The following is a 27688-nucleotide window of genomic DNA, read 5'->3' on the forward strand; positions in this document are numbered from 1 at the left end:
AGAGGGGGTAAAGAAGAATAGCTGTCAAAAGTATTCCCGAGTCTCCGAAACAGCTGGGCCTGCGGTGTACTATCCCCCCACTTGGGAGTCAAAACAGAGAGGGCCTGGGTGCAGTTGAATCTCCGTCTCCGAAGTCCCCCGCTCCGCTCTTCTTTCAGCACCACGGCCCCACGGCCCAGCGGAGACTCAGTGGCGGTGTCTCGGGTGTTGAAGGTGGCCCGGGGAGCGGCGGCGGAGACGGTGAGCGAATGCCTCAGAAGAGGCCTAGAAGTTGTAGAAGTTGAAACTTTGAGTGTTGTAGTTGAAAACAGGGCCTACTAACTTTGCCTACCACAATATTCGGATCATTGGCTATTTGTTCCGTCTAAAGAAACGAAGAAAAAACGTTGTGTTGCGGCTTTTCAGGTGTGGAAAAAGTTTTTTGACAACTGGTAAAGTTAACTAGCCTATATACGGAGTTTTTTTTCTTTTTCTGAAATGCCCATGCTGTGTCCAGCGCGGATAAGTTATGTTGATGTAGTCTATATCATCAGATGAATTGATTTTAGTTGCATTTATTATGTTGATCTATTTTTTTAAAAGCTGACGTGCATGTTTTGTAGCTTAGGCTATGTAGGCTAGCTACATTTTCCATTGAGCCTTCGTAAAACGTCGTAAGTCGTGGATAGAATTCTGAGCGCACAGCAAAGTTCTAGCACGCAGCAGCATTCTAACACTTTTACGTTCTAATAGTTTTTACTTCAAAATGTTTGTTGATAAGCCAATGTTTTGGGGTAGCCTACTTTTCAAAATGTCAAATTAGTTAGCACATTTGCTAACACTATAGTCCGTCCATTGACTTGCCAGAGGTTACATTGTATCGTTTTCAGTGACGCTATGATAAGTAACAATTCGCAGCAATTGTTGCCAGACTCCAAAGTTTATGTTACATGTAAAAAAAAAAATCAAAAATAAATGCTAGCTAGGCCAAGGCATATCCGCAGTAGTAGCCTACAGTTAACGGGCCTCTCTCGGCCTGAGTGGTGTCTGGGACGTTTTTAGAGTTCCTAATGGCATACAGGCCTGACTTACTGTAAGTAGGCTAATCGACTGTCTCCTGTATACTAGGTTGTATTTGATGCATGCATTGTGCAAAATAGAATATTGTACCTTGAGATTTGTCTGCCCTGCACGACCTAATAATTTGATTGCAACGTGTGGTTTGTTGTTTTACTCAAATTATGCTATCTATGTTATTTATGCCCATGTTGTTATTTAGCTTGTGGCCCAACCATTCTTCAACCTGTATTCATCACATTAGTTTGCTTTCCTTCCTTTAGCTAACCTGATTTTTAATCATCTGACACAGACCAGCCCATTCCACAGATTGGATGTTATAATAGCTAATAACTAATAACTAATATCTGACGTGTAATAACTGTGTAATAACTGTCTCAACTCTAGCTTCAGCATTTCTTGTGCAATGTAGACACACAGCGGTCTAGTAATTGATAATAAATAATATATCATTCATACAAATTATAATATATTGTTCATGGTATGCATGTTAACTCTGACCGACTTGGCAGCATGTTGTCAGCCATTTGTCAATTTCTTGGTTGTTACTCTTGGTTTAATGAAAGGAGTAGCTACCAGGGTTTCGAATCACTTCTCTCTTGCTCTCTATAACTCTACTGTTGGTGTTGCTGGTGGAGGTGGGGGTAGTAGTGTATCATTCATTAGCAGCTTGTGCCTGTCTTGACTTGCAGTCAACATTACACTTCCTGACCAATACGCTGCCATGGCCAACTGTTTATAGGTGCAGACCCCTAACTGAAACCATGTGTGCCTGTAGCTGGGCAAATATGTTGCTGGGAGGGCCTGCTGATTTGCCACTCTTTAGAGAGAGGGGGCTATGGTTTCACATACTCTTGATAAGTGCTAATCCACAGATAAATCACACATTTGAGAGGAGCGGCAGGCTTGACGTGCTGCTTGGTTTGTCACAAGGGATTATAGCCTAATTATGTTTGGTAGGCCTTTTCATTTTGGAACTGCAGAAAGGCTTATTTCTTTGTGTGTGTGTGATTGGAGGCACAGTAAACAACATAGTTTAGAGTGGGTTGACTGTAATGAATTTCAGAGTCTTTATTGTTGTTCAGCTTGTAGTTGCGGAACGGTCTATGGTAGATCTGTGTTTGCATACACCAATTAGATCAAGTAGATTTTAGTCAACTGAATTTGAAGTGTGCTTTAGATTTCAAACAGCATAATCATCAAGTTAGGCTGAAGCGGTTGCCTGTCGTGTCTTTGAGCTTTTGTGTTGCTAAAAGTTGTCGTTGATGCCAAGACTGGAATCCTCTCTCTTGAAAAACCTGTTTTCGGATTTATCATTTTGCACAACAACACCTCACTAGTCACTGGGAGGCGGGTTTTTGACGAGAAGTTGGATAATTATCAGGGAGTGTTGGCCGCCTTGAACAAGTGCTTGTTGTTATAGGATTAACAGAACAGAGGCACTTTAACCCAGGAAATTGTGTTGGCCTATCTTCCTCTCTGTCAAGTCACAACTTTCCTGATCTGAACACAGCATTTATTCTGTTCTGTTCATGTTTCAAAAGCAGTTTCCTAGAGGTAGGTACTTTATTGATCCCCACGAGGGCGGGGTGGGGGTGGAGGGGGGGGCGGTGTACAAATAAGCCCACAGTATGCTTGTGCAATGAATCATGTCTGAGGTAGGCAACCATCAACTTTTATTGTCAATCTGTGATATGGCCCTGTTCTAGAGGTGAGTAGAAGGGATCAGTCACATTGTGCTCACGAAGAGAGCTTCTCAGTTTAGGCTGTAGCCCTCCCCCACCCTGTGTGTGCCTGAACCCCCTCCCCCTGCTCAGCCTCTCCTCTCTGACTCCTTAGCTTCAAATGGAATCCTCCATTTCACACGGTGCACTCCAGTTCAGGGGTCAAATTGCATGCATTGGCTATGACACTGCAAAGGGTCGCCTGCGTCGACTCCACCGATAAGAGCGCAGCCATGAGAGAAATGTTGGTTGTTGTTGTCGTCGTTGTTGTCACATTGTCTGAATACTGCTTAGATGCATTTGCAGCACAGTCATTTTAAATCCAAACATTTGGACATGGATCCAAACATTTGGAACAGACAGAGCATGTATTTTTTCTCCCCCTTCAATTGCTTAAGCTGGATAAGAAGGCCTCTGTCATCAGTAGTAATGTGTGCTGGTCTGCTAGAACAGCCCAGAAACATCGTCGAAGTGCCCAGTCACATAAATGGAACATGGCCATGTTCCATTTATGTGACTGGGCACTTCGACAATGTTTCTGGGCTGTTCTTCCAGCACATGCTGACAGGCTGCATAGTCAGGGCCTCGGTGTATATGTGTGTGTATGTGTGTGTGTGTGTGTGTGTGTGTGTGCGTGTGTGTGTGTGTGTGTGTGTGTGTGTGTGTGTGTGTGTGTGTGTGAGAGAGAGAGAGCACCTCTGCTGTTATCTGATGTGTTTGATGTAAGGATCAGTCATAACTACATTCTCTGATGCAGGCAACACACTCCCTTTTTCTGCCTTCTGGTTTATGGGCCCCGGTGAACAGATGGCTCATGGATGAATCGGCTTAATTCAAGTTGTCATGTTAAGGCAGCAGTTTGACTTTTTATGTTCCAAGTGTTTGCATGTGTTGTGGGAGGCTGTGATTTTACTTGCTCGCACCACCCTGTAAACGTGTTCCTATTGCATAAAACTGTAAACACTGGTTACTTTATATCATGGTTGACTAATTTGATAAGACCGATTTGTCATGATTCATTTCACAAGCATACTGTGGGCTTATTTGTAAACAGGCCTAGCATAGGGCGTGACTTTGCTATGCCATCGCAATCGGGTGAAATTTCACTGTTGCGCTTTCGTCAAACGCTCTGCTGTTGCAAATGTTGTGAGTAACAGATTCAGTTCCACTTTGTTGGTTCCGCTGCGCCTGCACCTCTGTGTTCAACATGCTACTCAGTCAAAGCTATTATTATCGCCTACCTACTTGCTGCGTCTTCTTGCCTCAGGAAACGAGAGTAGAAGCATGAAGCTCATCCTGTAGTAAGACACTGCACGCTGCCTCCTTCACCATGACCTTGTCTTCCATGTTCATCTCTGTAAATGTGTGCAGGAGGCCACTCTGTCTCTGAACTCGGTGTACTTTCAAACCAGTAGCCTAGTGTGTTGTCCTTCAAATCTATGTCACGGCGTGTCCTCAAATTCTAGCGATCGCACAACCTGCTTGCCTATGAACTTGGAAACTACTCTTAATTCTGTATTGTCAGCCAGATTTGCATATCCCTGATGTAAGAGGTGTAATTCTAATGTAACAGAGTTGAAATGATTAAACTTAACTCACTCAGTATAAATGCCACCCTACCACCCAATCAAATGGCTAGCTTTTTGGTGGTGTAGCTGGTAGCGGTGTTTATGAGAGGTGGTCACGTCTGTTCGTACTGTAAGTCAGAGGACCCCAGTTCAAACCCAGTGGGCAAAGTGATGGTGGATACTATACTGACGAGCGACCCAGTGAGCTGACGATACTCACGATACTATACTGACGAGCGACACCTGTTACAGAAACATAACAGAGCGCCAATCTTTCAAAATCTTGATCAACTGATAAATAGTTTATTGAAATCAAATTTTCGCAAAATATCCTTCCTTTGTAATACTGTCAGTAGGTCAGCATAAACAGCAGAATAATTAAAGAGCAGCTTTTCCTGTTAATTAAGTGTTTTTTAAGTTTCCCTTGCTGCAGGAACTCTGCTATGAAATCGGATAGTAGCACAACCATCAATTAAAGGAAAGTAGACGAGTGAGGGCCTCAGATGGGTTTCTTTGGATGTACCATTTAAACTAATTAAAAACAGAGCTGCTTGTGTGCTAAACAGGGATGTTTGGAAAGACAGCAGTGCAACATTCTAGACACTTCAGAACTGATGTAGAAGTGGCGTATTGTACACAGGGACACCTACTGACCTATTTACAACTGTTAAACAAGTGGTCAGTGGACACAGTGGTCCAGTGAACAGAGGGGGAAGTGCAACTGTTGTGTGGTCGGCCGGTCGGTCGGTAGCGATTGTGTCGGCGCGCACCATCTGCGCGTTTTGACCGACGCCGAGTTCAGAGGAAGACAGAGGAGCGGTTATCACGGCGCTCCAGTAACGCGTCAAGGGACCGAGGAGACCGTGGCGGGAGTGTGTGACACACAAACACTTCCCCCGGCGAGGGACAGCTGCGATAACCACCTCAGCTCTCACTCTCTCTCTGCCTCGCGCCTCCCTCCTCTTCGCCATTCACACCAGCGGAGAAGGGGAAGCTCCTCCCCCCTGTGGCGGAAGCAGCCAAGTTACGCTGCATTGATATGATGTTAGTCATCAATAGGCTTCCTTTCATTCCCTTTAGCTGCGGTTTACAGCCGCAACGGAACGCCGCGAACCGAGGTTCAGGTTCGGTTCTCCTGGACGGCCCGCGCTTCTTCTTCCGTTTAGTCCACAGGCCCGGCGCGCCTCGCTCTGCCGCCGGCTACTCCGCGACATCACGCTGCAAACTCATCACGCCGCTAGACTCGGCGCCGTCCGAGACGCGAGGGCTGGGAAAGGAAGTGGGCCGCGCAGGTTGTGTTTACTCCGAGGCTGAACAGGCCGGTAGAGGAAGTGTGCAGATTGTGGCAGCAGAGAGAGATAGGAGGGTGCTGGCTGAGTGGCCTATCTGATCTGACACTGGAGGGTTTAGAGGAGTGCATCCAAACCCCTGATTGCAGACCCGGAGGCTTCCTCTGCAGAAGACAGCTCGGGTTTCTTGTCAGTTGACCCCCTCCCCCCCTCCCTCTGCTCTGTGTATGGCTGATGAATGCTTCTCATGCGTTTTTTAGCTTCCACGTGTTTTATCAGGGCCGCGTCGCTCTCTTTAGGTCGGCACCTGCCCCTTCCAGCTCCTGAGAGAGGATGTCAGCCTCCATGAACTAATATTTGTCTCTGTTAAACAGAGGCAGGTGGTTACACAAAGCTCCATGAGGAAGTTGAAACAAAATTCTGACAGGCTTTGCCCCATGCACTTATCTCATTGCTAAATGAAAACCTCTAGTAGGAATATGTTTAGTTTAACCATATGACGCTAATTTACAAAGGACAACTTTTCTTTACAGAAATCTTTATTTCTTTTCTTTTCTTTTTTTATTCTTCCGTAGAATAAACGTGCGTTCCTGAAATGAGTCGGCGTGTTGAGCTGACCTGCACGCTGCTTGTTTTCAGAGGTTTTGATATCACGGGCTGTTGTCTTATCAACCCCGCTTATCCCTGTGGGCAATTTAAAAAGAAAAAAGAGATCAGTTTTACCCCCGCGTCCCTGCTGGCTCCCCCTGGCCGCCCCCTCAGACACTGCTGCTCTCTGCCGCGGGTGTTTTTCACTGCCATGCGGCGACTGGGACGGCTCTGTCCTTCATCATTTCTCCCACAGTCTGCTGACGCTCTTTCATCTCTCTCCCTCTCAGGTTTTTGCACACTAGCGACGTGAACGGGCTTTGATCTGGCGTCCTGCAGCACTATCAGCGGCGCGGCGTGGGCCCGGGGGCTCTCCCTCTCTTCCTCTCTCCCCCTCTGAAAACATGTTGTCAGGGTGTGGTGGACAGTGAGGTCCGCACAGTTGAAATGCTTTTGTTTGTTGTGGTTGAGGATAGCTTTGCCAAGGGCAACTGACTTGGTGGGTCTATTTCTCTCTCCCTCCTCTCCCCTCTCTCTCTCTCTCTCGCTCGCTCTCGCTCGTTCTCACTGAAATTCCTGCCGCAGTAGCGGTCTATTGAATTACATTTGGCGATGTTTTGCAACTCTTGCATCTCGAGAGCAACCTCTCGAGCCCCGGGGAGGAAAACAAGGCATACTTCCCATTGAGCTTGGAGCCGATCCTCCTTTTCCAACACAGATTGCACAACAGCGCTGCAAACGTACACAAAAGTAAAGCTTGCGGATCCTCCCCTCCCCTCGGTTTAACGGCGTGCGCTGAACATCATCACGACGGAGGAGAAAAAAAAGTTTCCATAATGCCCGCGGAGTTCTCTTGAGAAAGGAGTGTTCAGGTTCCGCGCTTGTTAAGGTGGAAGTGGGTCCGCGCTGGGCGCCGGGTGAGAGTGGCCTCGTTCAGTTTTTCCCAGCTGTCGAGTTTTGTTTTGGTGTTTCTTTTGTGTCCATTTCCTTGTTCCTCGCCCCCGATCCATGGGAACGTCTCTTGATTTTGAAGCAGGGAACTAGAGAGGGACAGGTTTTTTTGGGGGGGGACCACCACCTTCATCTCTCCCCTCTCTCAGGCCCATACCGCCGGCGGCGGCCTCGGCCCAACCACGGCCCGTCTCTCCCCCCAGGTTAAAGATGTCATAACAGGGGCTGCCCTGCCATGTAATACCACAGAGGAATGCACCACCATGGGTCCTGGTGGTGTGCGTGTGTGTGTGTGTGCGGTTTGGCTGCTGTCTGCTGCGGATCAGGCCCGGCCGTCTCTGGCACCCTCCTCGGCACACCTGTCCATGCCAGTCTGGGCACGGCCGAGCACCGTCCCTCCGGTCTTCCGCGGGCGCCGCCTGCGGGGTCGTCCGCCGCCCGCCTCACGTGCCGGCCGGGGTCGACGGCGTGAGGCCACGGTTTAGCCGAGGAACTCATACGCGCTAATGTGAATCCCTCTCTCAACGTCCGAGATCACTTGAGCTTTTTTTCTTTTGCCGGTAAACTTCATTGATGCGTGCATAGGCGCAGACTTATCGTACAGCTGGGAAAGCCACTCGTGGCATTGGCTCATGTTGTTGAGAGACGTGTTTATCCTACTTCAGCGTACATGCATCATTCAGCCCTCTCAGGTGGCGTTAGTTATGACTGGTCCAGTATGAATGCACGCCCGACTGTATCAGTCACGATATTACTGTAGCAGTTGACATTACAAGTCATCACGCTGGTGATGAGGCGAAAACGTTTCTCGTGGAGACAAGTATGACCAGAATGTTTCGAGAGGGCTGGAATAGAGAGGCCTTCCACCAATGGCGTCTCGCTACGGAAAGGTCACGTGTCTTGGCTGCCATTTGTCTTTTGGTTGGCCTCAAGGTGGGGAATAATACTCCTAGCAGCTGCGGAAAGCATTTCCGGCCGAGAGTTTTCTTCTCAGCGGAGCACATGGAGGTCCTGCGATACCCTGAGGCGCTCTTCTGGTAACGCAAACTGGAGATGAGGGGGCCTTCGCAGAGGGCTTCTCCCTCAGTGTGCGAGGACCCGTTTACACCCCCGGGTGGAGTTGGGTGATAGACTGGACCGAAGCCACGGTCAGGGATGGCAACTAATAACCTTCTGGCAAAGTGCTTTAAAGAGCACGATGACATGCCGTTAGTGTATTCGGTAAGGGGTGGAGATTTGGCTCCTCGCATACCTAGCGTGTCAGCTAAGAGCGTCCTGCGGCAAGCGCGGCTCATTGTTGAGTCCCTGTGGTGTGTGTTGGGACTTCCAGGGTTTCCACCTCACGGTGGGAGTCTCATGTCTTTTCCACATTGTTCCCAAAACAAAGTTTCCGCTCCGAAACACAAAGGGGCTTGCTTGTGGCTTGTTGGAAATGTTGGGTGTGATCCCGTCAGGGCGATGGCATGCAAGATCCCTCTGCCTGCGTTGTTGCGCCATTTCGAAGAGGTTCCTGACTTCCCCTGGAAGGTGTGGCAGGGGTATGGGTCTGACATGGAAGTTATGTCGGGTGTTGACTGCTTTTCTGCGCGAAGCATTGTGATCCCAAGGACGAGGGCTTAGCTCCCGGGCTCTCGAGCTGCCGGGCTTCTCCAGACGCTGCGTCCACCGTGGAACGCACCGGTCATGAAGATGTTACACAGGGACCATTCCTAATTGTCAGCTAGTAAGCAGACAGGGCTCTTAATCTGATCGCTGTATCGTGGCCTTTTGCGAGCGCCTCGATGCTAAGCTAAGGCTGAAAGCCCGAGTTCCCCCAGCTCAGGGACCCCTCGGGGATCGGTCGGTAGGTAGCCTCCCTCTTGAGACCCGGATGTAGTATCTGGGGGCTCGTAATCCGCAATAGCGAATCATGTACTGGAGTGATCTGTTGCCGGGCAGATGGCCAGTGATGCCGCGCAGCCTGAGAAACTCCTGCCGGACAATCTTTTAGAACCAACTGTTTCTGGACTTTTTTTTAGCCCCCCTTCCTGTCCTCCTAACCCTCACAGCTCTCAGATCAGTTTTCACATACTTGTGCGTTTCCTTCAGTTCACCTCTGCCTCTCTGGGTGACATGACAAGCGATTGCGTGGTCTTTACACATCAACATGGTCCTTTTGAGTATTCTCCTGGCTCAGAGCATGGGCGAATGCCTTGGAGCGCTGTTGTATGTAGTCAGCTGGAATGAAAACGTGTGTCTAGAGCACTCTACTGTCATGACTGTAATGATTACTATGTTAAAGTCAGAACCTTTTCTCCCGGTGCACATTCCTTCCCTGCATTCTACAGGTTCTGGTCACGTCAGCAGCTGATTACAGCCTGCAGAATGTGGACACGGAGGCAATGTTAACATGTAATACCATTTTATATTTTATATAAGCCGCAAACACACCAACCGGACAGTCGGGCGAAAAGAAGCGAGGGCGTCCGACGAGGGCATCCTGTTGGGTTTGGTGGGAAAACCCGTTCTTCAGCTGTGGAGGTGAACTGGACCCGGTTGGTGTGTTTTGGGCTTTAGTCTACCATCGACGACCACTATGAAATATACGACTGTTGATACTCTTAAGTTCCTCCACATGCAGTTGGACTGTGGGCCAGAGCAGTGCTGCTGTGGTCTCTCTCTGGGAGGGGGGATGGGGGGGGGGGGGGGGGGGTTGGAGGGGGATACGACCTCTGAACCCATCTGCATCAGCAGCCAGCTCTGTGTAAAGCCACCGGAAAACATCCCTATCTATCTGGCCTCCTTCCTGAAGCACACACACAGCCACACACACACACACACACACACTCACACACTCACACGGCCTGTCTCATCTGCACTAATTGTCTCACAGTGTCGTTCGGTTCTCATCGTCCTGACCCGCGCCTCGAGTTATTGTGAGTGGGGACTGTATAACCAGGGCTTTCACACGGTGAAACCGCCCTCGGTCCGAGAAGCCGTCCAACTATAACAGGATCTGCACAGACGCGCCGCGGTGTAAATAATAAATAACAATATATGGAGCAGAAAGCGCTTTGCGAAAGGAGCTATTCAGCATTCAGGCAGGCCAGGACACCGCTGGCGGTGGGCTAAACCGCCACACCAGGCCGGCAGGCCGGCCGATATAACTTTCAGGGTACTTCACGGGTAGCGCTGTAAATTTGTTCTGGTGCGTATATTACAAACATGCAGTACTTGTTCTGAGAATTCCCCCTCCTCGCCCCACTCTCAGCCCGAGGAAACAAGAACGGGGCGCCTAGTGTACATTTCAATAAAGAACAATGGCTTCAATCGAACGCCAACTATTTCTGAAGTTCTTTCCTCAAGCACACTGACCTAATAAGGTGTGAAAGCGCGGTCACTTGGACTAGGAGAACTAGGTCTGTATGCACCAATATTTTATAGTTTTTAACTCAACAAACAGAACCAACACATGTATCTTTCCTGAGTGTTGGTTTAGAAACCGAAGCCTATACATTTATACTGTACCTGCTAAATGAGAGGCTGTGTTGGGGCTTGTCAGCTGGCAATTAATGTTTCCACAATGTAAGAAAAACACTGTGCACAGTGTCCTGTCAAGGATGTTGTTGCTATGCTCTTATTCTCTCTCGTTGTTTTTTCTAGTCCGAGGATTGCTCACACCCTCTTTGTTAATTCAAACTTTTCTTGGCAGAAACAAAAACAGCTAGATTAGCGGTTTAGGATAACGTTTTTCTTGTTGCTGAAGATTCTATTTTAAGCTCAGGCTGCGGTCCCCACATAGAACGCCTGGAGGCGAGGAGGAGGAGGGGGGTCCTCTGTGTGTGTGTGTGTGCGTGTGTGTGTGTGTGCGTGCGAAGAGGCGGGGAGACCACACTCCTGCTGAGGTGGAGGGTTGTTGCACAACCTCCCGCCCGCCGCCAGATCCCTGCCTGCCCAGCCGGGCGTCGCCGGCGTGCTACAGGAACTAGGAACCATCCGACACGGTGTTCTTCCTGATTGGAAACGCTACAAAGGCGGGTTTAGGCGTATCGTAGCGCATCACCAGGGTGCACGCTGCGATGAGCTGGTTCACGGGGGAACATGGAAGCAAGACCATGACTTGCCATGTTGACTCAATTCGAGGGGATGTTGTTTCTGGTCGACGCCAGCTGCTGGACTCTTGTGAGGATAATGACATGGGCGGCAGAATTACAGATGTTCAGTTGTTTTACACGCTTTCGTGTCTCTTGAGCTCTTCCTGGTGTGTCCACAGCCTCCCGGAGTGTTTAGAGAACTCTATCCCTGCCTTGTCTTCTTAAACATCAACTTGTCTTTTTACAGAAATTATTATAGCGATGGTTTTTACTCACAAACAGGCCACTTTGGAGGGATCATTTTTCTGAGGGCCTGAAATAGATCTCAGATAGCCTTTATTGGAGGCTTTTTTTTATGAGATTGACTTTTCCTTTTCTCTTAATATGAAGGAATGGAAATAAACAAAGCAGTCTGAACTTCTGACTCATACATTTTATTGGGGGAAGCAAAATTCTGAATCAAATGTTCCCTATATAATTATGTACAGTATATAAATTTGACATGGTTATTTGTTGAGCGGTCATCATTGTAGAGTATGCCTCTTTCTGCCTTTTAAGCTTGTGAAGGGGTTCTTTGAAGCTGAGGTGGTTTGGGGTCGTGTTCTCCTGTTGAGGTAGCCCCGACTTAGACCGGTTCAAATGTTGCCCTCACGAAGACGTCTTCTCCGGGCTTGGCCAGCGAAAGACCAGGATGTCCTCCCCGCCAGCGAGTACGCACGCCTTTCAACCTCATGGCTTTTCTGACGGGATGGTGCGATGTTAGACGAGCCAGAGGAAAAATTGATCTCGCATTTTACATTTTGAACACCGCATTGCCATTGGCGGAGACCTGTCACTAGAAATGCTTCCACCGGTCTCCCTGGTGACGCTTCTGTGATTGGTGCGTGCGCTGTGCGTGCGTGCGTGTCTGTATGTCCAGTACGTCCCATGTTCCTGACAATTGACAGTAATGCAGAACATTCTCACCTCTGGGCTGGCCTGGCCACAGCCATGGTAGTCATGCCGAGCAGAAACCACCCGATGAAGCAGAGCAATGCCTTATTTACGACCTCTCTGGCAGAGATGCTTGGAAATTACGCCGGTGGTGTTAAATGTTAATTTCATTTTTCTGTCAGTGATTCCACTAATGTGGAGCAGATGGGCCCTGGTGACTATGCATTTGTGCTTTTACTGGAGTGTGTTTGTTTATTTACTTGAAAACGCTGCACACAAATACCTTTTATATGGAACTGTAGGAACGATAGCTCTGTAGTCTGTACAGATGCTGCAAATGTTACTTTTGATAGCCGACCTTATGGTCAACTGTTTCCATTTGCATACCGGGAGTTAGAAAATGATTCTTCATCGCAGGCCAAGACGTGTCTCATAAAAGCAAGCCTAGGTGTCAGAGTAGGGTTGAAATGAACATGGATTATCATCATGTGTTTGAGAGAGACATTTTGTCTTCATACTGAGCTCTCTTAAAACCTTCTATGACCCTTTTCCAAGCTGTGGGTTAAATACCTCTATGCCTCAACGTACATGGAGGTAGATATAAGGGACTTTTTTGTCAGCTCACTTCTGAAAGTGATGATTTAGGCCTAAAGTCATAAAGGCAATCAGAACTATGCTCGTGGATGTCGTGTGCATTTGACCAGGACCGGCCATTGTTTCTTAGTTTAGCAGTGAGTTGGAAGCGCCAGCTCGGAGAACCATTGTTATTGTATAAACTCTGCAGTCTGCAGGGCCTGGCTGTCACGACCAGCTGTAGGCTGAACCCGTGACCCCGACAACTATAATCACCCAACGGACTGAACACAAGGAGGGCAAGAAGACCCCGGCTCGTCGTTCAGCTACACTGGGCTATGGGCTCGGATAGCACTGTTAACCTAACCCAAGTTTATTGAGAGACTAATGCGGGATTAAAGCTATGTCGCAGCGATGTTTATTTACTTCCTAACACAGCGTAATTGCTCGCTATCTACGTTTCACTATCTCGACTCCATTACTACTGGCAATTTGCTTACGGTCAAGATAACCGCTGGTTGTCACAGTCATTGATGGAATGCAACAAGAGTTCCCCTTCAAGTGGCTGCTAGGTGAACTCAGCATTTTGTTGCCCACAGAAATGCTGTGTTTAAGAGGTGGGGGGAGGAGTGGAGCAAAGGGGGAGGCAGACCGAGGCAGTGAACCAGTGAGTGGGGCGCTTGTGTGTGTGTGTGTGGGTGGGTGTGGGTGTAGGAGAGGGAGAAACACACATGCATACAGACAGAAAAGCAAGCTGCAGCAAGCGCCTGGAAGAGACTTCACCCACTTACCGCTGCTAAATCCCCCCTTCCCCTCTGCTAATGCCTTATACGGTAAGAAAAGACACAGCCCGCCAGGCAGCCTTTCCACCCCTATTTACTGTGTTTACAGAGGAAAACAAGAAACTGAAAATTGAAAATCTTACGACTGCATTTAAAGACAGAAGTGAGGCAGAGGCTGAAGTTCCTCCTTGTTTGCGAGACCTCCCAGTTTCCCAGAGTGCCTTGGGAGAGGTTCCTCGACCTGGGGAGCTGGTGCCCTTGCCTGCTTCCAATCAACCACCAGCTGCAGGCTGTGGTGCTGAAGAATTTTTGATTTCCTGTCCCCCCCCCTACCCCCCTACACACACACACACACACACACACACCCACACACACATGCACGTGCGTGCTTGTGCGCATAAGTACACAGAGGCACACACACACACACACTAACACCCCTGCACACTCCTACCCCTGTTTTCAAAAGTGGGCAACTAAAAAGCCCAGTCTGTCTCCCCACTGAAGTGCCTAGCCGAGCCGATCCCAGCTCCCTGTGAGCGAGGAGGCCCCAGCTTCATGGCACAGTTGAGCGCAATTTGGGTCCCGCGCGTAAAGTGTGGTTTGTTTCTGCGCTGGAGACCTCGCATGGAACAAAAGCACTTCAGTCAGTCATTTACGTGAAATGGTACCATGCACATGCCGTTGACCCAGTTGCGAGTTGTTGGTTTGCTTTTCCTTTAAGCGTGACAATCTGATTGAAATTGCAGATCTTGGAATTTGAGTTACACTAAAACAGAGTCCTAGAGGGCCTAGCGTGTAGGTATATCGGTTTGAGAGTTTCTGGATGAAAATGCCAGGGAGGTCATTACGTACTAGTAGTTTGAGTCATGTTTTAGCTATGAGACTGTAAATCTGTGACGTAGTAAGCGATCTTACATGTCTATTGAAAGGTACATGTTCATTTTGTTTAACCTTTAGGCGTTAGTTGAGCCAATATGACATTAACATAGTGAGAAGCCACTTTGATACTGAGTCGGCTGGCTGTTTGAGGTCTTTACTGTATAAATACTTCTCTTTTAAGAACAGGGCACTCAATGAAGTTTCCATGCAGGGCTAAGCTTTCAGAGTTTCAGTGGAAGGTAAGGTAAGGCTTGTGGTTCCACACAGAGACGTTGAATTAAAACGATATGTATGTAAAAAAGAAAGAAAAAAAAGAAAAAGAAAGAAAAAAAGAGGGGATCAAGTTCCATACTTCCAGATGAAGTGTAGCCCATGCGTGTGCGCTGTGGAGAAAATCGGAGAGAGGGAGATGGAGAGACTGAGACGGAGATGGAGAGAGAGAGGGTGAGAGAGAGAGAGAGAGAGAGAGACACAAGCAAGGCAGAGAAGACCCTCTGCGAGCCTGACTTCAGCTTGTTTCCATCAGGGTTGTAATCTGAGGTACACCACGCTTTAAGAAGAGCACTAGAAGGTGGTCTGTGTCCAACAGAATGAGACTCATTTGTAAATATTTCAAAGATGAACGCATTCTCCACACATGATCCCTTCCTGAATTGATTCGTTTTCAGTGGGATTCTTGGTGCCGCTTTGCGCAAATATCCCCTGGGTATTTAGAATGGGACGCCATTTTGAGTGATGCCTCGGAGCTGCCCAGGTGAAGCACCCGGCTCTCTGATGCTCCTTTGCTTAAGGCTATTTGTTGTGCCAAATGTCAAACCAATGTGTCTTCACAGTTCACTGTGTGTTTGCGTGCGTGTATGTATGTGTGTGTGTGTGCTCGCACGCGTGTGGGTGGGTGCATTTGTGTGTGTGCGTGCGCGCGCATAAACACACACTTGAGAGCGCGCGCGGGCATGCGGGCTAACCGGAACGCCTGCCAGCGAGCCCCAGAGCGTCTACTGCCAATTAGTCCCTTTATTTGTTTAAATTTCGCCCGACTGCCTCGCAGCTGAACATTCCTCACCGTGTGTGACTGGACCCCGACGCCGCGAAGGAAACCTCTGATCGAGGACGGTGGGAGTCTTATGGTTTTGTGGGGGTAACAGACCTGCCGTATCGATGACCCAGGTTGAAGACGTGCCAGCTGCCCCCCCCTCCCCCCTCCCCACTCCCTGCTGGCGGTGATGAAAGCCGTTGTAGGCAGGGGGGGGAGGGGGCCGTAGGAGGAAAAGCCTGGCTTTCCGAGTAGCGGGCCTCTATATAATATCAATCAGGGGGGAGGTGTGCGTCGGCCATATATAATGATATGCGATCCCCCGCGGTTCCCCGTGACCCGCGGCCCCCCAGGCTCTCGTTTAGAGAAGCTGTGAACTTTACTGCAGCCGAGCTCCACTTCACTGCAACATTCAGACAGCAACGCGGACCGGTCTCTCCGCCCAAAACGTTAGGATGCGTTACGTATCGTGATATTGGATGATATTTGGAACAGTCTCGCTTATTGTATATTGTATGTCGGGAGATCCTGCCACAGCTCCAAATCCAGATGAAATCCATTCCAACCAGCGAAAGCTCCTGTTGATCATTAATTCATGGTTGTTTTTTTCTCTAATTAAATTGGACTCTTTTAGGTGCACCCACTCCAGCTGAGTGAATGAGTCCATTGACCGAGCATGGCAGGGCTGCTACTTCCACAAATGAGTTTGGGGCTACGGGTCAATGCTTTGGCACTGGGAGAAACAGCTCAGCAATGGGAGCTTTGTCACTAATATGTCACTGGTGACACGGGTCTCCCAGACCCCCCCCCCTCCCCTCTCTCTCTCAGACCTGTTGGACCACTGCCTCACAGGGACAGGCCTAATCTGCCCTACTTACAGTCACCTCTGCAGGGGGTGGTGCCAGCTGCCAGAGGAACAGGCTGGGGGTGACTGAGCCAAAACCAGGACATTCTTGGGTCGGACTGTAATTATGCGCTTTGAGGGTTAGGGACCTTTCGTTTTTGAAGCCGGGAAGCAATCGCACCACACTGTTGACCTGTAGCCGGGTCACTCGGCAAGTAGAGCGTCCGTTCCCACAGCTAGGGCGGAGGCAGCCCAGCCTCTGACGGAACGCCGGGCCCTAGCTCCTCCCACTCCTCCCACGCTGCAGGACCACCCCCGTCTCTTTAACGAGCGCTTCCCACAGGTAGTCCCGGGCTCATGGCGAGCCAGGGGATCAGAACGGCCTATGAGACGGATGTGTTTGATAAGAGACAAAACCGAATCTGATTAGCTTCATCTGCTGGAGGATTTGGAGAGCGCACGGAGAGCGAGACCCCCCCCCCCCCCCCCCCCCCACAGGAGGCCGTACGCCTCGCTCTAAACGTGTAATCCGAGATGCGGCGAACCGTTTTCCTCTGGTTTGCCACATGCTACATGCGGCTTCTCCCCTCGTTTGACACACACAGACTGGATCTCTCGGTTTGGTGGTATGATTGCAAAACTTTCCATTTCCTTGTATTGCAAGAGACAAAAGAGACCGCTGGCTGACTGAAGTGCCTGCTCTGAAATATACTGTAAATATGCGCCCACCCTGTCGTTCTGTTGTTGTTGTTGTTAAGTAGTTAAGTAAAAGAAAAAAAAGGTTTCTCTCATGTGAGTAAACATTGCGTTAAGGAAGACTGTGTGTGTAAGCTTATCTTATTGTTGCTCTACATTCTGCTAGTTTACAGACTCACAATCCATATTCAAATGACTGAATAGAAGTGGATAAACCCACTAGGGCCACTTTTTCCGGAAGCCTCTATTCTACACTTTTTCCGGAAGCTTTTATTTTGGAAAAACTCCCGGGTCCTAGCTATCAGAGTTGCTTCAGTTCAGTTGTGCTCACGGGGAGGGGAGGGGAGGGGGGGGGGGTGGGCAACCGGATCCCTCCACTCACGGTAGCGCAGGCTCCTCCCCCGCGCTACCAGCCGCCGGATGTTTCAGCAGGCGGATTTACGGCTCCTCGGCTCCGATGAGACGGACCTACTGGCCCGGTCATCTCCCCTTGGCACCAAAGTGTGTTCTGATGATCAGACGGTGCGTTTAACATCCTCCGAGATGCCCTCTGGCTTTCATCTTACCTGACGACGTCCATCTCCGGTGGATTGGATAACCCCATCGAGGAAACTCTAAATTTGAGTAAAGCCAGGAGCCTTTAGCTCGACCCCGGGATCGGAGGGATCCGCGGCTTGGCCGGCCTCGGAGAACCGAAGAGAGAGAGAGCGAGAGAGAGAGGGCGGCCACGCGAGCAACTGTCATAATGTTGTGAATGGCAGATTCCTTCCGCCAGAGGAAGTTCTGAAGGGCTGTGGTGAGACGTTAAGTCGGGCGGGCATGTGCAGAACGCTCTCTGTCTCTCTAGGCCGCTCGCGGTTCTCACGACAAGTCCCCGCTCCGCGTCTCTGAGAGTCGGTCTGGACAAAGCTGCGAGACGGTCAGCCGCTGGCGCGGTGTGTGGGCCCTGCGTGTTCGGGTGTCTTCAGAGCTCCGCTGTAGAGCTGGCAAGCTGGCACTGACTCTGGGCTCAACACATGATTATCTGCAGATTGCCGCAGCACTGGGAACTACTGTTTGGGTCGGCTCTGCCCTCAATAAGAGAGTGTTGATGTTAAGATCGGCTGGAAAGTCTCCACTTCCTCAATAGTCAGAGGCGGTTTCCTCCTCCTCCGCTTTTATTAAGGGGCTTCGGGAGAGAGGGGGGGGGGGGCGGGCTGTCAAAAAAACTCCCTTCATACTCCTTAAGAGGATTTCTGAAATATTGTTTTGAAAGCTCCCGGCCTCCAACCTCACATGTCGTGTTGAAGAGAGCGGGCTGGTGGAGAGTTTTTTGCTCCCTGTCACTTCAACAAGAATACCTTGTCATTAACATGTTCTCATAACACAGCCCGGTACATTACACGAGACGCGCTGTCTCTCTCTCTCTCTCGCTGGCCGTGGCGATGCGGAGATGGTGTGTTGAGATTGCATGCGTCTTAATGTTATGTCAAATGTTATCTTATGTGCGTATGTAGCTTGTGTGACAGAGAGAGACAGAGAGACAGAGAGAGAGAGAGAGAGAGGGAGGGAGGGAGGAGAGAGAGAGAGGAGAGAGAGGGACGGAGGGAGGAAGGAGAGAGAGAGAGAGGGAGGGAGGAAGGAGAGAGAGAGAGAGAGAGAGGGAGGGAGGAGAGAGAGAGAGGGAGGGAGGAAGGAGAGGGAGAGGGAGGGAGGAAGGAGAGAGAGAGGGAGGGAGGGAGGAGAGAGAGAGGGAGAGAGGAAGGAGAGAGAGAGAGAGAGTATCCCAACCCCCCTGTCTCTGTGTGTTTTACAGAAGATGCTAAAGCGGAGTCCGGAGCGCTGCCATCACTCGAGGCCTCTTCAGTGAGCTGACCGGAGCGGAGCGAACGGTCCTGACCTGGCGGAACACGAATGGCCCAGGGAAGCCGCCAGATTGACATTCAGGTTTTGCACGAACTCCGCCAGAAGTTCCCCGAAGTCCCAGAGGGTGTGGTGTCCCAGTGTGTTCGACGCGTGAGTCCCCCACCTCGACCGAGCTATTAACGCAACCCGCGCCCGGCCGCGGCGTTTGCCATTTTATCTCCGCGCCCCCCCCCCCCACGAGAGCTGACCCGACCCGTCTCTTGTCTCTCTGTCCCATCCAGAACAACAACGACTTGGACGCCTGCTGCGAGTACCTGTCCAAGGTGAGCCCCGGCTACCTGTACAGCGAAGGAGGCCTCATTCTCCCCGACGACCCCGGCGTCAGCGGGCTCCGGAATCACATGACCCAGCTGAACCTGGGCCGGCAGTCTCAGAATGTGCACGCGGCCGCGCTGCGGGACGGCCCGAGGATGAACGGCAGCCGGACCCTGTCCCACAGCCTGAGCGACGGGCCCCTCCAGAGCGGACAGGCCCCCAGCAGTGACTTCTACCAGCAGGAGCCCCAGTCCGCCCCCGCGCAGGCTCCCGCCGGCCTCAATGTGTTTGCCGTGATGGAGCCCACGCGCAAGCCCCAGCCACCCCAGCACCTGGGGCTCTACCCCCTGGGGGGCAAAGGACAGTCGCCCCAGCACGCGCCCCGCTTCAACCCCATCACCGTCACGCTGGCGCCCAACACGGGCCGCAACACGCCCACGTCTTTGCACATCCACGGCGGGCCCCAGGCGGGCCTGGGCAGCCCGCTGGGCAACTCCATCTACATCAGGCCGTACGTCACCCAGTCCGGAAGCACCCGGCACTCGCAGCAGCAGCAGCAGACGGGCAGGATGCAGTCCCACCTCCAGCAGCAGCAGCAGCAGTACAGTCCCACTTCCCAGCAGCCCTTGCAGCAGATCTACCAGATCTCCCAGCCCGGCTCCTGGGGGGGCCCGGCCCCCGGCTCCCAGCACACCTGCTCCTCCTCGCATACCTCGCAGCACCAGTCCCCGGGCCAGAAGACCTCCCACGTCTACATGCCCATCAGCTCCCCCACCAACCCCCAAGCGCCCTCCTCCATCCTCCAGGCCGCGGCCCCCGGGGGCCCCGGCGCCGCCGGCTCCACCTCCTCGCTGGCCTCCTTCAGCCAGTACAACATCCAGAACATCTCGACCGGGCCGCGCAAGAACCAGATCGAGATCAAGCTGGAGTCTCCCCAGCGGAGCAACTCCTCCACCACCACCACGGCCGTGCTGCGCACCGGCGCCCGCTCCTCCTCCACCTCCTCCTCCTCCTGCCCCTCCTCCTGCCCCTCCTCCTGCTCCTCCTCCTCCTCCGCAGGCGCGGCCGGCGGCGGCACCATGCCCCTCTCCATCGGAGGCCCCGGCCTGAGCCGCAGCCAGCCCACTGTTTACATCTCCGCCAGCCCGCCCGCCCCCAACGCCGCCGCCGCCCCCTCCGACGAGGGCGGCTCCCGCTCGCAGCCCAAGTTTTACATTTCCTCCAGCGACGAGGGCGGGGGGCGGAACCCCCCCACCGTCTACATCTCGGCCAACCCTCCCATGCAGGGCCCGCCGGGGGCCAGGAACATGGGGGGCCAGGTCAGCATGGGCCCCGCCTACATCCACCACCACCCGCCCAAGTCCCGCGGCTCCATGGGCGGAGGGGGGGGCACGGCCACCTCCCCGCGCGTGGTGGTGACCCAGCCCAACACCAAGTACACTTTCAAAATCACTGTGTCCCCCAACAAGCCCCCGGCGGTGTCCCCCGGCGTCGTGTCGCCCACCTTCGAGCCCACCAACCTCCTCAGCCTGCCGTCGGACCACCACTTCGCCGAGCCGGAGCCGCACCACCTCTCGGACCCGCTGTCGGCGCACAGGGAGAGGCCCAGTGAGCCGCGCCGGCCCAGCATGGGGTCGGACGACGCGGCGTACACGCAAGGTGAGACCTGCTGGACGCACGGGGGGGGGTTAGTTTCCCGCCGCTCTACGGCGACCGCGTACGGTCACGGGTCGCGCGACGGACCCTCCACGGCAGCGACGGGACAGCTGGATAGCTAGGTCGGGCGTGGTTGGCTACCAAATTTGGTGAACGTGGGATAAAAATCAGAAATAAATGGTTTTTTTTGGGGGGGGGGTTGTTTTTAAGGTGAGACCTGCCGACACACACGCCCACACACACACGGGCAGTCTGGCACCTCCGTTTCGCTCCGCTCGGTTAGACAACCCGCTGATAAACACACATCCGGTTGAAAGTGCAGCTTTGCTTCTGTTTACTTGGAATCGTTTTATGCCTTAGTCACATGAAGACTTATTGTGCAATGTAAGTCAAGTGACAGAGGAGACTCAACATCCTCTGGCAGAGTAGCTGACGGGACTTTTAAGAGGGCCGCCCTCTTAATAATGTGGAATCATATACATTTGTTTCCAAATGCTTTTTTCCACTGCGCCCTGCCAAGAAAGTAATTTGACCATTATGTAGGCTACGCTTAATGCATGTTTACAACGAATATCAACGCTAATAGATTTTTCCAGCCGAAACAGTGTATAGTACTCCTCATTAAAATGCCCCCCAGGTCTTAAATCCAGTGTTTGACGTGCTCTGATGTGAGAGGGGATGAAAGGGAAGGTGAGTCGCGCGAGGGGGGATGAGGGAAGGGGGAGCGTGATGATCCCGGGATGAGTCCTCCGCAGAAAACGCCGCGTGTGCGCTGACCAAGCCCCCGAGGCGTGGCTGCCGCCCCGCCGGCGTGAGTCAAACGCGTTGCTGAGCGCAGCGTTTCCTTTTTTGGACTTTTTGACTGGATCACGCGTGAGTCACAGGCTGTGCCCCCCCCCCCCGGGGCTGCGGTGACTACCGTGCGGTGCTTCTCCCTCTCCGGACAGGCCCGCCCCCGCCGCCGCCCCCGCCCCCGCCCACCACTGCTTATCTCCCCTCACGGCCTGGCATTCCTCTCGCACATGACCCCCGGGACCGAAAAACACCACGCTCTGTTTGGAGTGGTGGCAGTATAGTGGGAGGGTACAGCGGAGGGGGGGAGGGGGGCATTATTTTTGTTTTGGAGCTTTTGACAGCTTGCTATCTGAGGAAAAAAAAAATAGGGGTTGTGCTTCTTGAGAGGAGCAAGGGTTATGGTATACGCAAGACATTTTTTAGATGTCAGGAATGCGGCGATGCTGTCTTGGCCAAAGGATCATCCAGTTCTCACATTTTCCCACAGTGTCTGTGAGGAAATAATGCGCTGCTGCGATAGTTCTATAGTGCCTCCACCCCGAACACATCCAGCTCAGTTCCTGAACTCTTCAACCACAGCACGCTGTGAAACGCTGCTGATTACCCAGCGCTAGTGGTTAACTTGTCTAACTGAACATTTCTTTCATTTCCTTCAACATGTCAGAGGAACTAAAATACAGAGGGAGATTTAAGCCAGTAAGGCCGCCAGTCTGTCCCCATATCACAGTGTGTGTGTGTGTGTGTGTGTGTGTGTGTGTGTGTGTGTGTGTGTGTGTGTGTGTGTGCGGTCCCCACAGCCCTGCTGATCCACCAGAAGGCGCGTATGGAACGGCTGTGGCACGAGCTGGAGCTGAAGAAGAAGAAGCTGGAGAAGCTAAAAGAGGAGGTGAACGAGATGGAGAACAACCTCACCAGGAGACGACTAGAGCGCTCCAACTCCGTCTCCCAGATCCCCTCAGTGAGTCACCGCCTCCTCGCCGAACCACTCCCCATCCCCTCCGCCGTGGCTGGGTTTCAGGAGCTGATGACAGTGTGTGTGTGTGTGTGAGTGTGTGTGTGTGTGTGTGTGTGTGTGTGTGTGTTCCGTCCGCGCGGGGAATCGTGACAAACCGTTTCCCAGGGCCGCAGCTCCTCTGCTTTGTTTCAAAGGAAACCGTGATCCTTTTGAGGGGCAGTTTTTCGGAGCAATAAAAGAAAGACGTCGGCACGCTCCTTCGTCACTTTTCCGCCCCGCGCAAGGGTTTTTATGTGAAGCCTGCAGCTGGGAGTTTGCTAGACATAATGTATCAGAGCCAGATGAATCGGTGCTGTTATTTTCTGTTCAATCAGCCATTTTGTGTCTGCTATTCGCGTGTGTGCGTGTGTTTGAGAGAGACATCCAGCAGACCTGTTGATAGACCGGTCCAGTGACGTTGCTGGCCCAGCTGGCTGCTCTGTTCTTCAGCGCTTGTTCGTCTGTCTCAAAACCGCCTGTCCCACATCCGGGGCGCAGTCGGTCCTCGTCCGTTACGGGAGCGGCTTACATGACCCTGTTGTTTCGTTCTCTCTCATCAGATTGAGGAAATGCAGCAGTTGCGATGCAAAAACAGGATACTGCAGATCGACATCGACTGCTTAACCAAAGAAATCGATCTCCTTCAAACGAGAGGTAGGAGGCTCGGTCGGTCTGTCTTGTGGGGGGTGTGTGTGTGTGTGTGTGTGTGTGTGTGTGTGTGTGTGCGCTGCGTATCAGCAGTGCACATGAATGAATCGTCAGCCCTCTGTCTGTGGTGTGGGAACGTGAGGGGACTTTAGACGGGGTCTGGCGATGGTCCTAAAATGTCATGTTTACGTCTAGCTTTCTATCGGATCTGGGAACATCGCAAAGAGAGATGGAGGGGGGAGGGGGAGGGGGAGGAGGACGAGGGGGGGTGGGTTCCTGACCTGTAGCTTCCAGCTGAAGTTCCTCAGTCCTCTGCCAGGCCCCCGCTCACGTCCCCCCCCCGGCACACGCTGTCAAGGTGCCGCCATTGTGATGTTAACTACCAGTTTCCTGAATTGCATCCTGTGGCTGCGCGGCAACAAGGGATTTATAGTTCCCCGCTGGCAGAGCTGCGCCGCCGATGACAGCTCGTCACGGCGCGGCCCGGCGCCGCGCACAGGTGACAGCGGGGGGGGTGGCTCGGGGAAACGCGCAGGGCCCCCGCCACGTGACTAGATTCACAGGCCTCTCTCCTCAGGTCTTGATTTCCCGTGCTCTTGCATAAGGTGTTAAACTACAACGTTTAGGATTTGTTTTTCGCCTCGTACTCAGTCCGCCGTGTGCCTGTGGAGCTCTCGTACGCCGGCTAGTCTCGGCTGCGCTCGTCATTGCGTTGCCGCGCGCTCCGTGTCGTGTGTGAAAGATTACAATCCCCGTTGATATTTTCTTTTCATTTGTTGCAGGACCACACTTCAATCCCAATACAATTCATAACTTCTATGACAACATTGGATTCCTAGGTCCTGTCCCACCCAAACCCAAAGGTACTTTATCTGTTGGTAAGTTTAGAAAAGGTTGCACGGTCGCCTCTCTGGACAGTCTCTCCCCTCTTGTTTCTTTGATTGACAGTCTCTAAAGGCTCCGGAGTCTAAACTGTTCCGAAACTTTTCATTAGGAAACATTGATTTGTGCTCGAGGCCGTTTTCAATCAAAAGCTTTCCTCCCTTTTTGGCAAAGTGTGTTTTCAATTAGACGTCACTCTCATCACGTCGTGTCACCTTTCCTGTTCAGTTTTTTCATTCTGTATTCTCCTAACTCGTCATCGCGGGTGGGTTCTGTTTTTCGTGTCATGCCTGCTGACATTTCTCCCATCTGTCAACTGTCAACCTGTGTGTTCTCCTGACATCTCCTCTGCTTTGTCCATCCGTCCGTCCGTCTGCCCGTCTCCTCCGTCCTGGGTGGGGCCCTTCAGAGCCGGGGGGCCTGGGCACAGACAGGAGACGATGTAGAATCAATGTCACCTCCAAGCTAAAGATGGAGCCCTCCTCGGCCCCTCCCCCCGCTCTCTCTCTGGGTCGGTAGCTCCGTCCTACGTTCTCTCCCTCCGTCCCTCTCTCTCCCTCCGTCCCTCTCTCTCCCTCCGTCCTACGTTCTCTCCCTCCGTCCCTCTCTCTCCATCTGTCCCTCTGTGTGTCCCTGTCCTCTGTCCATCACGCTGACGGGTCAGAGCAGTGTGACGCCCTCTCGGAGGAATCCCACTACTACCTTCACACCTATGTGTGCTGTTGTCAATACATTTATTTGATTTAGGTCGATTAATGTCTTCTACGCGCGTGTGTGTGTGTGTGTGTGTGTGTGTGTGTGTGTGTGTGTGTGTGTGTGTGTGTGTGTGTGTGAGAGAGAGAGTATGCATGTGCATGTGTGAGTGAGAGAGAAAAAATGTGTCAGAGAGAGAGTGTGTGTGCGAGAGATAGAGAATGTGTGTGTGTGTGTGTGAGAAAGAGAGTGTGTGTGCGAGTGTGTGTGAGTGAGAGAGAGAATGTGTGTGTGTGAGAGAGAGAGTGTGCGTATGTGAGAAGAGAGAGAGAGAGAATGTGTGTGTGTGTGTGTGTGTGTGTGTGTGTGTGTGTGTGTGTGTGTGTGTGTGTGTGTGTGTGTGTATGCGTGCACGCATGCGTGTGTCCAGCCGGTAACGTGACGCCCCTCTCCCTCTGTCCCCCGGCCGCAGACCCGAGCGGCAAGAGCGTGAAGACGGTAGCAGACCAGGAGGAGGACGAGGGGACGCAGTGGAACTGCACGGCCTGCACCTTCCTCAACCACCCTCTCCTCAACCGCTGTGAACAGTGCGAGTTCCCCCGGCACTTCTGAGCCACATCCGCCGAGGCAAGCCCGCCCCCTCCCCCCCTACCTACGCCCCCTCCGCCTTCCTCCGAGAACGGAAAAAAAAAACTAGACTAGAGAAGACATTTTTGTTTCTCTCTCTCTCCTTTTCTCTTTCTGGTTGTATGAAAACGGACAGGGTTTGTAGTTTTTCGATGCGGCCTGGTTTGTAGAAATGCTGTCCGCTGAAGACTGGACTGGATAGTGTTTACAGGCTGTGTTACTTACTCAGCAGAGCCAGCAGAGTTGGATTGACGATACCTCAACTTGGAGACTCTGCATGCGACGTGCGTGGGGTCACGCCCGCCTGCCCCCACCACCGCCACCAGCACCACCCCGACCCCTCACCCCTGACCCCTCACCCCGACCCCTCACCCCAACAGGCAACGCCACCCCTGGGGAGGCCTCGCTGCTTCCATTTACAGTATTATCAGAGTGTTGTCCTGCAGTGTGACAGCACAAACACACACGCGCGCACACACACACACACATACACGTACATATAAACACCAAAGCCAACGTGGGTGCCAACTTTTAATGATATCTTTTTCTTCTTCTGTGGCGGCATAATCAGGAATGGGAACTTTGGTCAGCCGCCACTTCACACCCGAAGGGAAAACTAACAGACTACTTGTGGACTATGTGTTTGGTTGCTGTTTCTACGGGACGGTGGAGGAGACTAGCAGTGTTACTGCCACCCAAACTCGCCTATCGCCTTCTCCTTTAGTGTCCCTTAGCGCGTCTCTTCAATCTACAGTAAAAAAGGAAACTAAATTGCATGCTTTGTGTACAGTACATGGAGGGAAGAAATGACCTTGAGCTTTTCACTGTACATAATTTTAGAATGTGCCTTCTAAATGCCTTCTTCCTCACACTATGAATCACGTGTATTTCCTGTAAGTATAGCTTTATAGACTTTATTAACTTTGTTTTTGTCTTGTTTCTTCTTTTTTTTTTTTTTGCCTTCAACAAATAAGCACGGTGTCCCTTGTAAGCTTTCTACTTGATTTTCTGTGAGAATTGAAGCATTGCAGAACCAGAGCGGCAGTCCAGCAGTATGAAACGCAGTCGAGAAGCTCTGTCTGCTTCGGTCTGTTTCCTCGCTTGTGTAAATGCTGAATTTCCCGTGTACGATCTACAGACGCAGCAAAGTCGAGAGATGGAGGAGGGTTTTTTTCATGCCAGGGACCTTGGGACTGGTGAAAAAAGCTCAAAAGCAAAACAACAAACTGCCATCTTATCTGACAACTGGAATGTAGGTTTAATATTTGGGGACTTTTACACCTCAGCGACAAGAAGAGACACATGAACTTCACAGTTCATCCAAACCAATTGCATCGAAACAGAAGCATGCAAGATGGAATTGTATCGTATCGTATTGTATAAGGTGTGCCTGTACAGTTTGGTGGAAGGCAACAGTTTCCTGAGGGCTTTCAGAGTTTGCGTAGTTGCTATGCAGTATGAATTGGGTTTTCATGAGTGTACCAAAGATCAGGATGAATATGTTTTAATGTTTTAAGTATTCCTGTTTCCAATCAAGAAATATTTATGTAGGTTATGTGCCTTATATCCCCCCCCACCCCGGACAGAATTTTAGAAGATCACCTCAAAGGCAAAGAAGACACCCTTCGAAAAGAGCAGTGCTGTCTAATAAAGCTGAGGCAAAACTGTCCCCTGACTGACTGTCCTCTTTGTATGATTGACCTGTTATTGGGTTGAATCTGTCCAGTGAAGCCCCTACTTGATGAGGACGGTTTACCATTGCAATGCCTTTACCTTCATTGGTAAATAGTTGTTGACAGGTTGTGATATACTGCCTTAATGGTATTTGTTTAGATAATCTGTGCAGTCACAAATCAAGATTTTCAAAACCAAAACATATTGATTAAAAAACAAGTAGAAGTTAAAGTCTTAGTTGTTTCTTAAGCACTTATGGCATCATTTTTCTTGTAAAAATATCCCCAAAGAAACCCAGTTTTCAGCTTTGTCTGCAGCTCAGTGTGAAGTCGGTTCATACATGTTTTATTAATTAAAAAACTAATTTGGATATCTAAAGTGTTTTTGATTTTAGCTGGGAAAACTGTCTTTGTAACAGATAAGTTATTTGTAAAAATAAAAAAAAATCTATTCTGAAATTCTGAATGATTATTTTTCTGCCATCCCCTTTCTGCATGCATGTGTTGTTGTGCGGTTGGTGTCTGTCTATCTGTCCAGTAGATGTCACCAGACTTGCACAGTTACTATAAC

The 27688-nt window shown here is 51.2% G+C and overlaps 1 protein-coding gene across 2 annotated transcripts; it reads left to right on the forward strand.

The window, feature by feature from the left end:
- Positions 1–27511, forward strand: tab2 (TGF-beta activated kinase 1 (MAP3K7) binding protein 2). 2 transcript variants are annotated; one of them, XM_084439726.1, is made up of 7 exons: positions 1–240; positions 18785–18984; positions 19116–20808; positions 22398–22558; positions 23155–23248; positions 24025–24120; positions 25290–27511. In XM_084439726.1, exons 2-7 carry the CDS (start codon positions 18883–18885, stop codon positions 25427–25429), a joined length of 2286 nt encoding a protein of 761 aa, XP_084295852.1. In that variant the 5' UTR covers positions 1–240; positions 18785–18882; the 3' UTR covers positions 25430–27511. The 2 variants fall into 2 exon arrangements, with proteins under 2 accessions (XP_084295852.1, XP_084295853.1); XM_084439727.1 differs by having other exon boundaries at positions 24025–24105.
- The last annotated feature ends 177 nt before the right edge of the window (positions 27512–27688 follow it).

This window comes from Borostomias antarcticus, assembly GCF_949987555.1.
Source record: "Borostomias antarcticus genome assembly, chromosome: 6".
NCBI classification, from domain to species: domain Eukaryota; kingdom Metazoa; phylum Chordata; class Actinopteri; order Stomiiformes; family Stomiidae; genus Borostomias; species Borostomias antarcticus.